The sequence below is a fragment of the Pezoporus occidentalis genome, unplaced genomic scaffold (assembly GCF_034315485.1).
Source record: "Pezoporus occidentalis ecotype Australia unplaced genomic scaffold, CSIRO_AGI_Poc_V1 ctg110, whole genome shotgun sequence".
NCBI classification, from domain to species: domain Eukaryota; kingdom Metazoa; phylum Chordata; class Aves; order Psittaciformes; family Psittacidae; genus Pezoporus; species Pezoporus occidentalis.
This window is the reverse complement of record NW_026912887.1, coordinates 975,162-988,848: the sequence shown is the minus strand read 5'-3', so window position 1 is coordinate 988,848 and position 13,687 is coordinate 975,162. Positions and strand designations below refer to the sequence as shown.

General features: G+C 42.5%; 1 protein-coding gene across 7 annotated transcripts in view; it reads left to right on the top strand.

Moving 5' to 3' along the window:
- Positions 1-13,687, top strand: part of AUTS2 (activator of transcription and developmental regulator AUTS2) — a 733,730-nt gene that overhangs the window by 197,168 nt on the left and 522,875 nt on the right. For all 7 annotated transcript variants that reach the window (XM_062631898.1, XM_062631917.1, XM_062631889.1 and 4 more), the window contains exon 2: positions 1,020-1,229. In XM_062631898.1, coding sequence (XP_062487882.1) covers positions 1,020-1,229 — 210 coding nt within the window. The remainder of the gene's footprint in view (positions 1-1,019; positions 1,230-13,687) is intronic.

Here is a 13,687-nt window from a genome sequence, read left to right as displayed (position 1 = left end):
TGTTGGTTATAATAGTAAGTGACAATGAACAGCAGCATGTGGGCTTACAAGATCACATAGTGCTTTATGGTGGGGCATGGAGAGCATCTGGTCAAAGTGTTAGGCATGTTAATAGAGTATGCTTGAAGTATTACACTGCTTAAGTAATATGCCCGTTATCTGGAAATACTGTACTCCTGCTTACGGAGTTCTTGGAGTAGCTACGACTTGGCAGATTGTATGTATTAAATGCATACGATGAATTGTGACTTGCCACTTTCCAGTAACTTCTAATTCTTCTTTTCCAATGACCCTCCAGCCTCCACTTCCTCTGCCTTTAATTCTGTTTTACTGGAAATTGTATTTTAAAGTAACTTTTATTTTAACCAAAACCATGACTTCTGGGTGTTGCAGGTTATCAGTAAGAAAACGGCTGTAGGCTAAGCAACAGAACTCGTGTTTGTTACTTAACTCAGATGTCTTTTATAGACAGACATTGATTCTGGGGTTTAGGGAAGAGTCAGTAACAAAGTTTTCCAATACAAGCCTGGGTTTTTTTTTTTTAGTGCTTTCCCCCTGTGCCAAGATTTAGCTTGAGGAAAATGTCCACCACAGTGAGTTGAGATTCACTGGTTATGATTTGGTTTAGGTCAGAGCTTGGCTTCTCAAATGCAAGAAAGAATAAATGTGAAAAGCCAGGCCTTGTTTAAATCAAAGATGATTGTTAATTTAGACAGTATAAACATAGGTACATCTTCTACATGCATGCGCACTTGATACATGAGATGGTTTTGAGAATCAGGAGGTTGATGGCATGAAATCTAAAGGATTATGTGTCTGCTTCTGTGTGCTCCCTTCATCTTACAGGTTTTATTTTGCATTTCCCTATCTCTTGATTAAATGGACATCAGTTAAGACTGGTTTTCCCTTTTCTGGTGACTCTAGCATTGCTGGTCATCTGGAATTGCTGCTTAAAGAAGTCAGATCAGGTCGGAGCTATATCTTAACCATTGTGTTTTTCTTCTCTTCTCTTCCTGCAGAAGGATGTAGCTCTGAAACCTCAGGAACGTGTGGAGAAGCGACAGAATCCTCTAGCCAAGAAGAAACGGGAAGCACTTACCAATGGGCTGGCGTATCTCCCGAAAAAGAACAGACTCCACCACCACCAGTACAGCTCTGACCGAGAAAATGATCGTAATCTCTGCCAGCACCTTGGGAAAAGGAAGAAGATACCGAAGGGCCTCAGACAGGTAGGAAACAAGTTATCTGCTGTGGAGGGGGGGCTCTGGCTGTTGGCACATGGTATGTAGAAGTGGATTTCTAACCTCTTTGTAGTTGTTTTATTCTTGGGCCACTTGGAACTGTGTCCCAGTACTAGAAGAGATTAACTGAGTGGGAAAGCAAGTGGTGTATTGATGCTGGAGCTGAGTTGATTAATAAGTGAGCAGAGGTTGAAAGAGCCTTCTGTAGACTGGATGCGAGACTGTCAGGGCAAATAAATGTGGTCTGTCTCTTACGTTGTTAGGCCAACTTTGTACATAAATATGCCGTCTTGTCTTTAGACTTGGTACACAAGTGTAAGAGTCCCTCTGAGCATGAAGGACACAGTGAGGAAACTGTGAGAGGGGCAGCTGTTAATTAAGACAAAGCTCTTAGGACTGATTATGGTGCGAGGAGCTCATTTGTAGCATGTCAGTGTGTGCTCTTGGGTTACTCATCACCTACCTGTAAGCAAGAACCTCCTGCCTGTCCACCTCTGGTGTTCCCTTGGTGCACACGTGACACAAGTGAGTGTGTAGCTCCAGGGCTGCAAAGCTTGAGGATGGAATCTTGGTCTCTTCTTCAGGACTCTGCAGGGTTGTGTTTGGTATCATCTTTAAAAAAGAGGAATGTGTGACAAGTGTGGTTTCACGGGTGAGCAGGATGCAGAAAAAAGAGCCACGTTTTGTCTTTTCTAATGAATGTGTGTGTGTTTTTTACTAAAGACAAAATTAGAGCTGGACATTTTAAATGTAGCATGTACTGTGTGGTCATTTGGCTCATTGCGAAGTTCAAGGTAACAGTGAAGAGGTCAGCTTTGATTTAAATGTAAGTGATGTTAATGACTCTTTAACCAGGAATTATATTTCTAATGGAGATGGTTGATTTAATGGAACGAGTCTTTATCCCTGTTTAGTGCAAACCAAATCTTGCTTTGCAGAGAAACCTGTAGAGAAATAGTGAGAATTCACTGCTGCTCATCTTGTGAGCTCAGGGAAAGGGAAGGAACATTGAAAATGAGAAGTACATTGGCTTGTGTTCATTTTGATATTTAGAGTTACTGAAGCTGGTGAAAAATGTTATCATTATTTTTAAGTCTACACTGTATAAAGAAACAAATTGTAACACTCTACACTATGACACCCTTTAAGGTATTGCTTCAAATTAATTTTACTGTGCATTTCAAAGGGAGATGGGGAAGCTCTTCAGGACAGTTGATGCAATGGTTATAAGCACATATTGAAGATTGCTGAGTTTCCTTGTCAATTTTCTATGTCCACCTGTGTGGTCTTCATGCTGTTCCTTTTTAATACATCAAATGGTCAGTATATCTGCTTTGTGCAGTAGGAACTGGCCTTGGTAAGAGCTGACTTTTTGCACTCTTTGATTCCCCTGGCATAGCCTACTGTGAGGTGAAACCTTTCTGCCCAGTACTTAAGCTGTGAAGGAATTGGCCTTGCTGCTCATGGAGGCAATTTGTGAGGTTGTGTTTTTAGGAATAAATACACACTGGCTGGGAAGGTATTGAGTTGACAGATGTCATGGAGAATGGTTTTCCTTTTAGCTGATAAATCTGAGTACTCTGCTTAATTCCTGAGGGATAAGGCTGAAAGGAAATAAAATATCTTGCTCAATATAAATCTAATACATTTGGTAGGGGTATAGCTTCTTAGATAAGAACATTTTAGTCTCATGAAGAGTTTAGGTGCTGACAAATCCAAGTGGCTTTGGCACTTAGACATGGAAAAAAGATGTAATGGGAAAGACTATAAAGCTTATTTAAGAAGACATGCCCACACAGCCTTTATACATAGTATTTCTGGGAAGCATTTTCTGTCGTCTTTCAAGACAAATGGTGAAGACCTCAAAAGAAGGGAGGAGAATGGTAAGTTCTGAGGTGGGTTTTCTGTGGCCATGTAACACACTTGCCCCAAGAGGGACACTTGTCTGCATACCTTGGGTTTGTTTCCCCACCCAGCTCCATCCCATTGAATTCCCAGGTTCTTGATAGGAAGTCAGGTTGCTTGGCAACCTTCTCAGGTGACAAGAAGAACTGGGGCCTCTGTGTTTTGTGCTTGGCAAAGTAGGAGTGTCCAAAGACAAAGTTCAGTATACTTCAAGGCCAGGGTAGATGGGGCCTGGAGCAGCCTGCTCTAGTGGAAGGTGTCCCTGCCTATGGCAGGGGATTGGAACTGTATGAGCTTTAAGGACCCTTCCAACCCAAACCAGTCTATGGGTCTGTGTTTCGGGATATATGTATACACAGTGTCCTTGCTATATTGGAGTTATGTATTTTATAGGTAAACAATGTATTTTGCCCCTGTTATCCCCGGAGCAATGTGTGAATATTATAACTGGATGTCAGGATGCGGTCTCGAAACTGTCACTTGCATTCCCATGCTGGCATAAAACCTTGGCTGCAGCCTGTCCCTGTTGGGAACTGTTTTATACCTGGTTGTTTTACCAGGAGTTAACAGTTGTGTCCGATTCGCCTTCTTGTGAAGCCTGTAATCTTTTGGAAGTAACTCTCACATGCAGGCTTTACAGTATGAAGCTCCCTCGTCAAACAGATTTAGTTGAAGGCAGCTATTAGAAGGGCTGCTAATTAGTTTTCAGAGAAGATCCTTGCAGTATTCGTGCAGGTATTTATCCAGCTCTGCTGAAATGCCTACAGGTTTATTGAAATCCACAAAATGTGAAACTCTACCTTAATTAAGGTTCATATTTTACTAGCGAGAAGACTTTTGAACTCTGCTTTGTGAGCTTTTATAAATGTACTTATGCCTCAAGGAAGTTTTAGTTGGCATTAAGCAAACATAAGACTCATCAGAATATTTCTCCAGCATTTTAATTTCCATTAATCGGCGGTGGTGATTTTATGTGTTTTCTGTAAAAATCAGCTGGAAATCTGAAATTGAACATTTATAACTAGTAAAAGGGTGGCAGAAAGTTTTAAATACTTTTTAAAGAGTTTTTATCCCTCAAGGTCTGAAGCAGAGTGGGGTGTAGGAGGAAACAATGAGTTGTCATTGCAGGAAGTGTTGAGAGTATTTTGATAGTCAGAGGGAAGGATCATGTCTCTTTAGTCAATGGGTGTTTGCTGCCTCTACCATTTCCTTCATTGTTTTATCTATCTGCTGGGAGATTCATATGCCCGTGGCAGGGGTTGGAACTGGATGAGCTTTAAGGTCCCTTCCAACGCAAACCAGTCTGGGATCCTACAATCTGTAGGAATATTCAGCTTTGCAGTCAGGAAGGGGTTTTGCAGGCTTTTAGACAAGCCTGTACATGACAGGTAAATGAGCGTGGAGCGGGAGGTGGCTGTTAGCTCTATGGTTTGTGGTGACACTGGTCGGGGAGCTGAGCAGATGGGTTTGATTGTCACCGGCAGTGTGATTCCAGCGAGAGCTGAGTGTGGTGACAAGCGATTTACAATGTGCTATTTACAGTTTGGGTTTGCAGTCTCTCAATGACATCCGAGTGCTCTTTAGCAACTGCTTTCATTACTGCTTTTCTAAGAGCTGTTAATTGAAAATGAAATTGTGGGTGGGCTTTGGGAGTGCAATAGCAGCTACAAGTATTATACTCTACCATGGAGAACCCTTTCATTTCTGTGACTCCCAACTTGTAGCTCAGTGCAGCAGCAAGGGAAAAAAGGTGTGTGTATTTGTGCAGTGTGAGGTCAAACCCCGTGAAATACTGCATCCAACCTGCATATGCCTGGAATGAGTGATAAAGGCTCAAATCTCCTTTTATATAGCTGCTGTGGATTGGGATTACTTTCCTGGCAGCCAGTTGATTTTAGGGCCTGTAAAACTGCTGAAGATGAGGTAGGAACCTGGGCCATGAAAATAGCTTGTGGCGGGACAACAGAGGGGTTTGCAAGCCTTGCTGTGTGCATTGGGGCTACTTCTGCATTGTTGGAGGTCTGGCTCTGTATGACTTGTTAAAAAGAGTATTGCTACCAGCTTATAGAGTGTGGGCAGTGATGCTGCCGTGCATTAATGAAAATCAAGATAATGTGTCTTTCCATTCTGTTTGTAGAGAAAGAGGTTGGTTTTCTGTGTGTTTTCAGTTTAAAAACACTAATACAACCACTTTGAAATGTCTAGATTTGCTCTTTGTGTTGCAACCAACACAGCATGGTTTGATTATGTGCAAGTGTAGTCAAAAGGTTGAAATCACCCATAGCAACTGGTCACAAGTAACAGGAATATGCAGGGGGCACTGCTTTAGTGAAACTGTCTGCTCTGTGTTGGTATCATGTCATCCAGAGGGTTGTTTATTTGGGTTTGTTTGTCAGTCCACGCTGTGAACAACATCTAACTTGAAAAATAAACTATGAAATGATGGGGAAAAAAATCAGATTACAGCACTGAAAGTATGGAAAGGGCCATATGCAGATAGCTGTGCACTGAGGTTCCACAGCATGAGTGTGTGCAGGACTATGGAAGATGCTGGTGTGATAAGCTGCAGAGAAGCTGTGGCTGCCCCATCCCTGGCAGTGTTCAAGGTCAGGTTGGACACAGGGGCTTGGAGCAGTCTGCTCTAGTAGAAGGTGCCCCTGCCTGTGGCAGGGGTTGGAACTGGATGAGCTTTAAGGTCCCTTCCGACCCAAGCAATTCTGTGATTCTATATGGAGGGATTGATAAATGTGGGCTGTGAGAAGTCTTTGTAGGATGGGAAAGGAGGAGCACATCTGTGGGGAAGGCGTGAAGTGGTGGGGCTTTGCACAGGTCCAGGCTGGGCAGCATGTTTTTTTTTGGAAGGGTAAATGTTATACAAGGGAGTGTGTGTGTGTGTGTGTGTGTTTAAGGATATACCCGAAGAGGGGGCTTGTTGTGTGAATTAACATCGTCTGTGTCGGCTGATGTCCAGCTCAGTGTTATCTTGTCTGCCATCATGCTGTTCAGAGGTTGAGTGCTTTGTGCTGGCCAGTTGGTAATTTCATCCTTGAAAGGGAACTGGGCTTTGTTTTGCACACATGCACCCTTTGTGGATTATCTGTATGTGTGAGAGACCGTGTGTCTAAAAGCTGGGCTGCTCTTCAGTTGCCCCTCTCATTTCCTTCTTGGAAACTGCTATTGGTGACAAACAGTGCTTGAATTACAAGCATTTTGTGATTCTCAACTGCTGTTTGCTTCTGATCAGAGGCCACAGAAATCTCCAGCTGCACTTAACCCGCAGTCACCATATCCAGCACGTCATCTGTGAAGACACCCAGCTGCTCGAAAGCATCCAAACAACTTCTGCGCCCTGATAATATATAATTGAGCTCAATGGGCATAGAAAAGATTGTTGTTCTTTACAGAAAGGACCACAGAATGATGCGTTGCTTTGTGTGCCTGTTGTTCTGCGCCATGCATCCCCCATCCCCCAGGGTTATTGCCATTCCTGACCAGGCACTTTGGATTCCTTGAAAACACACACACCAAAACAGGCATGTAGTAGGAAATGCGGAGCCATTCACAAATCCAAGTGCGATGGCAGGATGCAGCTAGCGCTTCCGAGCCAGGAGCTGTGCAAACACCTGCATTCATTGATCAGAAGCTGCCACTTTGCTGAGGATTTGCCTGCAGTGACGTGGCACAGGCGTTTCCCCCCCTTCTCATCCCCAGCCTCACCTGCAATCTTTCAATAAGCTATTGAATTATACCTCTCTAAATGATACGCTGCGAATCCAGCGGGTCCTAATTGCTAATGATGGTTCTGAAAGACTTTCATTTGACTGTAATTAAGTTTGCAAGCAATCAGCTGCCCTTATCAGAATTGAAAACACATATAATGTAAAATACAGGCTGGTGGTAATGGAGCCTTTTCTTAAAAGGAGGAGGGAAGAGGAAGATGTTTTATTAGCAGAAGCTGTGACATATTTTAACACCTTGAAAACATCATGTGTGAAATTAATTCTGTTCAGTATTCTACCATCTGGCACTGTTATTGTTCTGTATATATTGCCATGTAAAGTGTGCTTTTTTTATTTGTATGGGTCTGAACTTGGGTTTGAAAGAGTAATCATGAGTCCAATTGATTACTAAGGATGTTATCCCTGCTAGGTGGGTTAGAAATCCATGCTGGAAAATCCCATAGACTCAAAATGGCTTCCCCATGGTGAGCTTTGGTTGCAGGGCTGAGAAAATTGGAAGAAAAGGGCCTTGGTTTTGCCATGCCCCTCTCCTGTGAAGGAATATATGTATTCAGAGGTAAGAGAAACTCTTTCCAGCTGTTGTTTATGGAAGCTGAAGTAGAAAATGCCTGTATCTTGGACTCGGTACCATGATAATTGCTTCATAGTGTACTGCTGTTCCTGTCCTTTTTGTATGGTCCTGCATAAAACCCCAGCTCAGAGCCTCCAGTGAGAGGTAGTGGGTATTAGGAGCTTGTGTTTTTGGCTCAGGTGTAGGCACAGAGAGTCCCCATTTGTAGCTGCATAAGAATATAAGCTTAAAACCTGGTTACGATGTTGTGTTTGCCCATTCTAGCAAAAATATTGGCTGTTTGGGTGTGGATTGGCTTTTGACCAGGACTCAAACATGAGCATTAATACCTGATAACCACATACAGTGACCAGTAATTATCGTGGTAGTGTTGCTTCTAGATGGTAGAGCTTATATAGCCAAGGGCAAGGCATGAAAGAGCTTAGGTCATACGTAGAAACAGGAACATCCAACCAGGTTGGATGGGGCTTGGAGCAACCTGCTCTAGTGGAAGCTGTCCCTGCCCGTAGCAGGGGGTTGGAACTGGATGAGCTTTAAGGTCCCTTCCAACACAAACCAGTCTGGGATTCTATGATGATAGTATCTCACATTTCTCTGGAGCCAGTGGTGTGAGCTGATAGCACCAGGGACGTGGCAGAAGGGTTTCTCTGCCTCCCCTGCTTTCGCCTGCCATCGCTGTTGTGTTCTGCGTGATCAGGCTTGTAAGAAAATGAGCAATGTTGGCATGTTTTTATTTCTAATGCAAATTATGCCACTGCTTTGTGATCTGCCCTGCTGCATCTCACTTTGTCTTTTGGCTCCAGCCTATGCAGCTGTGAAACAAAGTTGCCAGAGAGATGTCACCATCCGGTTACCAGAGTGTGTAATGCTGCTGGGAGAAAGTGCCCCTGTGTGTACCACTGACCCGCTGCATCCAGGGTACCAGAAACTCCCAGCCACTTCCAAACTGAAAAAAAACATGATTAAACCCAGTGGCTTTTGGGTTAACCTCATTATATTAATCAATTGGAGATCTTGAGAATAATAGTAAAGACAAACTGTGCATAGAACAGTTATTGTCTCTCAGGATTATCTGTTTCTTGAAACAGCCACTGTTTCAAAAGTTCCCTTGCATTCCAGTAAGGAATTAAACAAAAGATTTGATTTTGACTGAGGCTACTTGGAGATAAATGAAGCTGCAGCTTAAGTCATATAAGACTGTATAATAAAGTGAGCACTTTGAATTAAAAGAAGAAATCTTCCAGCACTTTTTAATATACCTTTTTTCTGTGTTCTACAAATAACTTAGATTGAAGCCAACAGTTGTGACCTGTAGGTTTGCCTGTGTATTAATTGGAGGCTCAGAAGTTCATCTTCAGATTTGTTATGGAAAAAAAATTGTAATGTTGATACTATGTTACTCGTGTCTTTTTTCCTCTACAGACTGTATGCAGAAAGGTGTGAGGAGGGTCAAGAGCAATGTGCTTTGATGTGGTTGTGGCATCCACAGCGCACTTGTGGGTCTGCAGCATCCTTCTGGCGCAGGGATCATCGCTGGGGAGCGGGCCCTGTGCTCTGATGCTGTTCCCACTGTGACACCTGCTCTGATGGAGGGGTGGGTGCAGGCAGGCTGTGGTACCCCACCACAAGCACTGTGGTGGTGGAAGAACTGTAAGGGCAGGAGAGCAGCCTCAGGAGCGGGCCAGGCTCCTGCCTCATATTAAAAATTAGTTAGGCTTTTGTAACCTTATGTCCAGCTCCTGAGCACTGTAACTGCATGGATTCAGGGGCATGGCCCTTTGTTGTGTGCTTGACACTGTTAAAGTATCAGTGAACCACACTCATAGAATCATAGAATAGTTAGGGTTGGAAAGGACCTTAAGATCATCAAGTTCCAACCGCCCTGCCGTGGGCAGGGACACTTTACGCTAAATCATATCACCCAAGGCTTCGTCCAACCTGGCCTTGAACACTGCCAGGGATGGAGCATTCACAACCTCCCTGGGCAACCCATTCCAGTGCCTCACCACCCTAACAGGAAAGAATTTCCTCCTTATATCCAATCTAAACTTCCCCTGTTTACGTTTTAACCCGTTACCCCTTGTCCTATCACCACAGTCCCTAATGAAGAGTCCCTCCCCAGCATCCCCTTGGAGGACTTGTTCCCTTAGCAAGGAGTGTGAAGGGCTCCTAGCTTGGCCATTCCAAGGGGAAGGTGACAGTGAGGAAAAGAGGCAATTCCTTGAATTCAGTAAGTGGGGCATTTTCTCATCTCTGTGAACTAAAGGCAGTGCTCCTGTGTTTGTCGCTAACTGGTACAGCCCCACTGATGAAGAGGGGGAGGCTGTGATTCTTCCAGGCCTGACTGGCTCCATTTTGGGCTGAGATTTATCAGAAGTGAAAGCTTCCCCCATGGTGTTGCTGGAAGAACCATGGGAATGTGTTGATAAACTTCCTGCTTATTGATTTCAATACAGCAAAAAATGAGCTGTGTGTAAAGTGCAGGAAAATTATTGATACTCAACCTTGGGAAGGTTATTCTCTACTTTGGGTGGTTTTACAAGCAGAATGTTGTATTTCTATGAAATTAAGACATTTTAAGTTTTGTTTGTACAAACTCATGGAAATGGAACAAACTTAAACATGGGAAACAGGGACTTAGATTTTAACCCTTTTTCATAGCATATGAACTGTAGCAGTAGAAAATCCTCTTCTGTTATTGGCAAAAATGTGACATAGCTTTATTTTTTATACTGAGCTTGCTGTACTCTTGAATAATTCAACAGGATGTTTCGAATCAGTTCCATTGCCAGTTCAAGAACGTGGTCTGGCCATTACTGCATAAGGCCATGACTCCTAGACCAGACAAAATAGACTTGTCCTTATGTCCTGACCTCTCCCTGGAATGATTTTCTCTGTTCCTTATTAAAATACAGTGAGGTGATATAAGGAAATTACCCTTAAGTAAGTTACTGTTGCTAAAAGAAAACAAATATTTTAATGGAAAATCAACTGCAAAAGTGAATGTGGTTTTGTATTTCATAGAAACAAAATGGTTTGGGTTAGAAGCTTAAAGCTCATCCAGTTCCAAACTGCTTCCACTAGAGCCTGTTGCTCCAAGCCCCATCTAGCCTGGCCTTGAACACTGCCAGGGATGGGGCAGCCACAGCTTCTCTTGTGCCAGCGCCTCAGCACCCTCACAGGGAAGAACTTCTGCCTAATGTCCAATCTCAATCTACCCTCTTTCAAAGAGCTGTATTGCCTGCTTTGAAGTTCCCATGTACTGTATGTACCTATTTGCCTTCCCAGGTAGTAGAATCACAAATAGGTGTAGGAACCAGTGTGCTTAAGAAAGAAGAATCGAGTTCCTTCTCATGCTGCTCTTCTTCATGAACAGAGAAGCAAGAGAGCAAACCCCGAATTTGCTCGTGAAATGCCATTAGGCCTAAGCTTGTCTCACCCTGGCAGTCTCATAGGGCTAAAGAGGGCCTTAAATTAATGAAACTAGTAAAGCTGAGAATGGGAGGAGAGCTGGAAGCTGCCATTTAATACTTCTGTAAGAGATTGCATTATGAAGATTTTTCATAAAGGTATTTTAATCGTAAAGCAGGTGGGCTTCATCCTGGCCATATGAAGCAGCAAACATTTGGTGCGTGAAGATTTTCCGTGCTACTCTTGCTTTGCCAACTGCGTTCATCTTTTCCTTCTGAACAGCTTTTACTCTGACGTAGCTGAACAAAATATCTCATACTTTTATAAATGAAAACCAAAATAAAACCCAAGTGCCCAAAGCGGGGCTGAGGGTTAATAAAAATGGAAATTCTCTTCAAATTACTAATCAATCTGTTTAATGTTTTATAGTCTCCCCTCCCCCTAACACATGTTCTTCTCTTGTAAAGCACCTTATTGCTTCCTGCGTGTTTACCAGCTTTTAGCAAGTCAAGCAGCTTTCAAATTGCTTTGATGTTAATTATAGAACTTGTTCAATAGGGCCTGCTAGGTGAGGGAAAATAGCTCATATGTTTAAGAAAATAAATTAATATCCAGACAATTACTCTGTGCTTTGGTTCTGAAGAAGGAAATGACAAGATACTGATGACTTCAGTGTTATGTTGTCAAACAAATGCTGTATTTGGGTGGCATGCTGCTCTCAGTTTGCAAGATGTGATGTTAGGTTGTCTTCTCTTCTACTGATGATCAAGAACAACTGTGTGCTGAGGACTGACCCTCAGAATTGTCACAGGAGTTGAGTTCCAATATCTCTTCTGACAGGTTGAAGAAACAGGGAGTTTTCCTTAGCCCACAGAAGCAGTTGCTGTAAACCAGGCTGTTGGATCATGGGCTATTCCAGCTGTTGCATCTGTTCTTCTCTGGACTCTGGTCCATCTGGAGCTGCTCTTACACTGCTCAGTTCAAGTGCTGTTGCATTGACATTTTAGCTGCAGCTCAGTTTGGGGATTTACAAAAAAGCTCTTAGGATTTGGAGAAAGCTCTAGCTGTCTGTGCATAAAGCTGCCACACGCTCAGATCTGAGTCAATTACAGAGTGGTTTGTGTTGGAAGGAACCTTAAAGCTCATCCAGTTCCAACCCCTGCCACAGGCAGGGACACCTTCCCCTAGAGCAGGTTGCTCCAAGCCGTGTCCAGCTTGGATCAATTGGCTGCTCAGTGTCAAGATCCAAACCCCTTGCAAGGAAGCATCAGGCAGCGTGTCAGTGTGGGAGTTAAGGACTGTGGCCACTGGGGACATGCACTCGGCGGCCTCTGCCAAGTCGCAGCCTCATTTCCTCATCTTCATCCTGTATGTAAATTGTGTTTAATCATAAAAAACTTATCTAACAATTCTAATCAAGGCATAAAGGCTTAATCAGAGAATTTGTGCAGTGTTTGGAGATCTTCAGATGAAAGGTTTGGTACCTGATAAATGAATATGAATAATTTCTAGTACAAAGCACTGTGGCCATTAAAGCTGACTGTAGAGTCTGTCACAAACCAGGGCTGTGTTGAATAACCACAGAGTACCTATCCGGAAGGAACGTAGAACCTTTAGCTTATTAGTGGCATTGTATTTATACATTAGCAATGCACAAAGGGGGAGGGTGGAAGATGCATCATTATAAAATGCTTTTGAAAGCTTTGAAGTAATATTTGTGGCCTGATGTTTCCTATGAGAATTGCAGCGTTTTCAGTGATGGAAAGATACGTACAGTATCTTGTGCTTCCAGTGTTTTAAATGAACCTGTGCTTTAGTCTGCAGTAAATACTGAAAATGCCCCCTTCAAACTTTCTTCTTTGTAATAATGATGCATTTTGCTATAATTATTACTGGTGTGTTGTTAGTGGTCTACCATAGCTACCAGTGGGTGTGTTGTTTTCAGAAGCAGTAAGTGGTGTGGCATCTTGAATACTATTTTAGAGTGATCATAAAGCATTTCCTGGAGTATAGCTGTGTAAGTCTTAACATCACATTGGGGGAAAGAGACCTTACCTATCAATAGCAATGCAAGGCTTGTAATTTTAAGTCTTTCTAATTTAAATCATGAAAATCTGTTTTTCATGAATAATTCAGAGATCTGATTTAGTAGAATTATTTCCAGCCCATGTATATTAAACAGTCAACCTGCTACGCCAGTTCTGTTTAAGACACTGTGGATGGGGGTTTTCTCTTTCCTGCATAAGTGATCATCTTTGTCTGTTAGAAAATAAAGCTGCTGTGGTATTTTGTCCTTTTGATTGCATGAGGATTTTTCTTTATACCTTGTAGGCTAAAATTCAAGCTGAAGAAAAATAAACCCTTTACTAGAAGAGCTGCTAGAATTCAATTTGGAGAGAGTAAACCTTGTACTATATCCATTAGGAAAATGGCAGTATTCTTCCATTTCCTGATGTTATTCAATTACTTACCCTGCTTCCTGCTTTTAGTGTAAACTGTATATTTTAGCTCATGACCTTTGACAGCAAATTGAATCAGGAGTGGAGAAGCAATGAAAGTGGCTTTTTTTTAAAGACTCTTTAAAAGCATTGGTGTGTAGGAAATTTGGGGTTTGTTTTGTTTTGTTGTTGGGTTTTTTTTAAATAAAGCTCACTGTGGATTTTGTAATATAGTGCATTTTTCTTGGAAAAAAGGGAGTTTAAGTTAATGTCCTTCTTTCTTTGCCTTGGAGAAACAGCACCGTCTGCATAGCTGTTCTTGTTAGTGCATGCCTGCTGAAATGAGCATTGCATATTTTAGTTAATACCAATAAAAGTGGA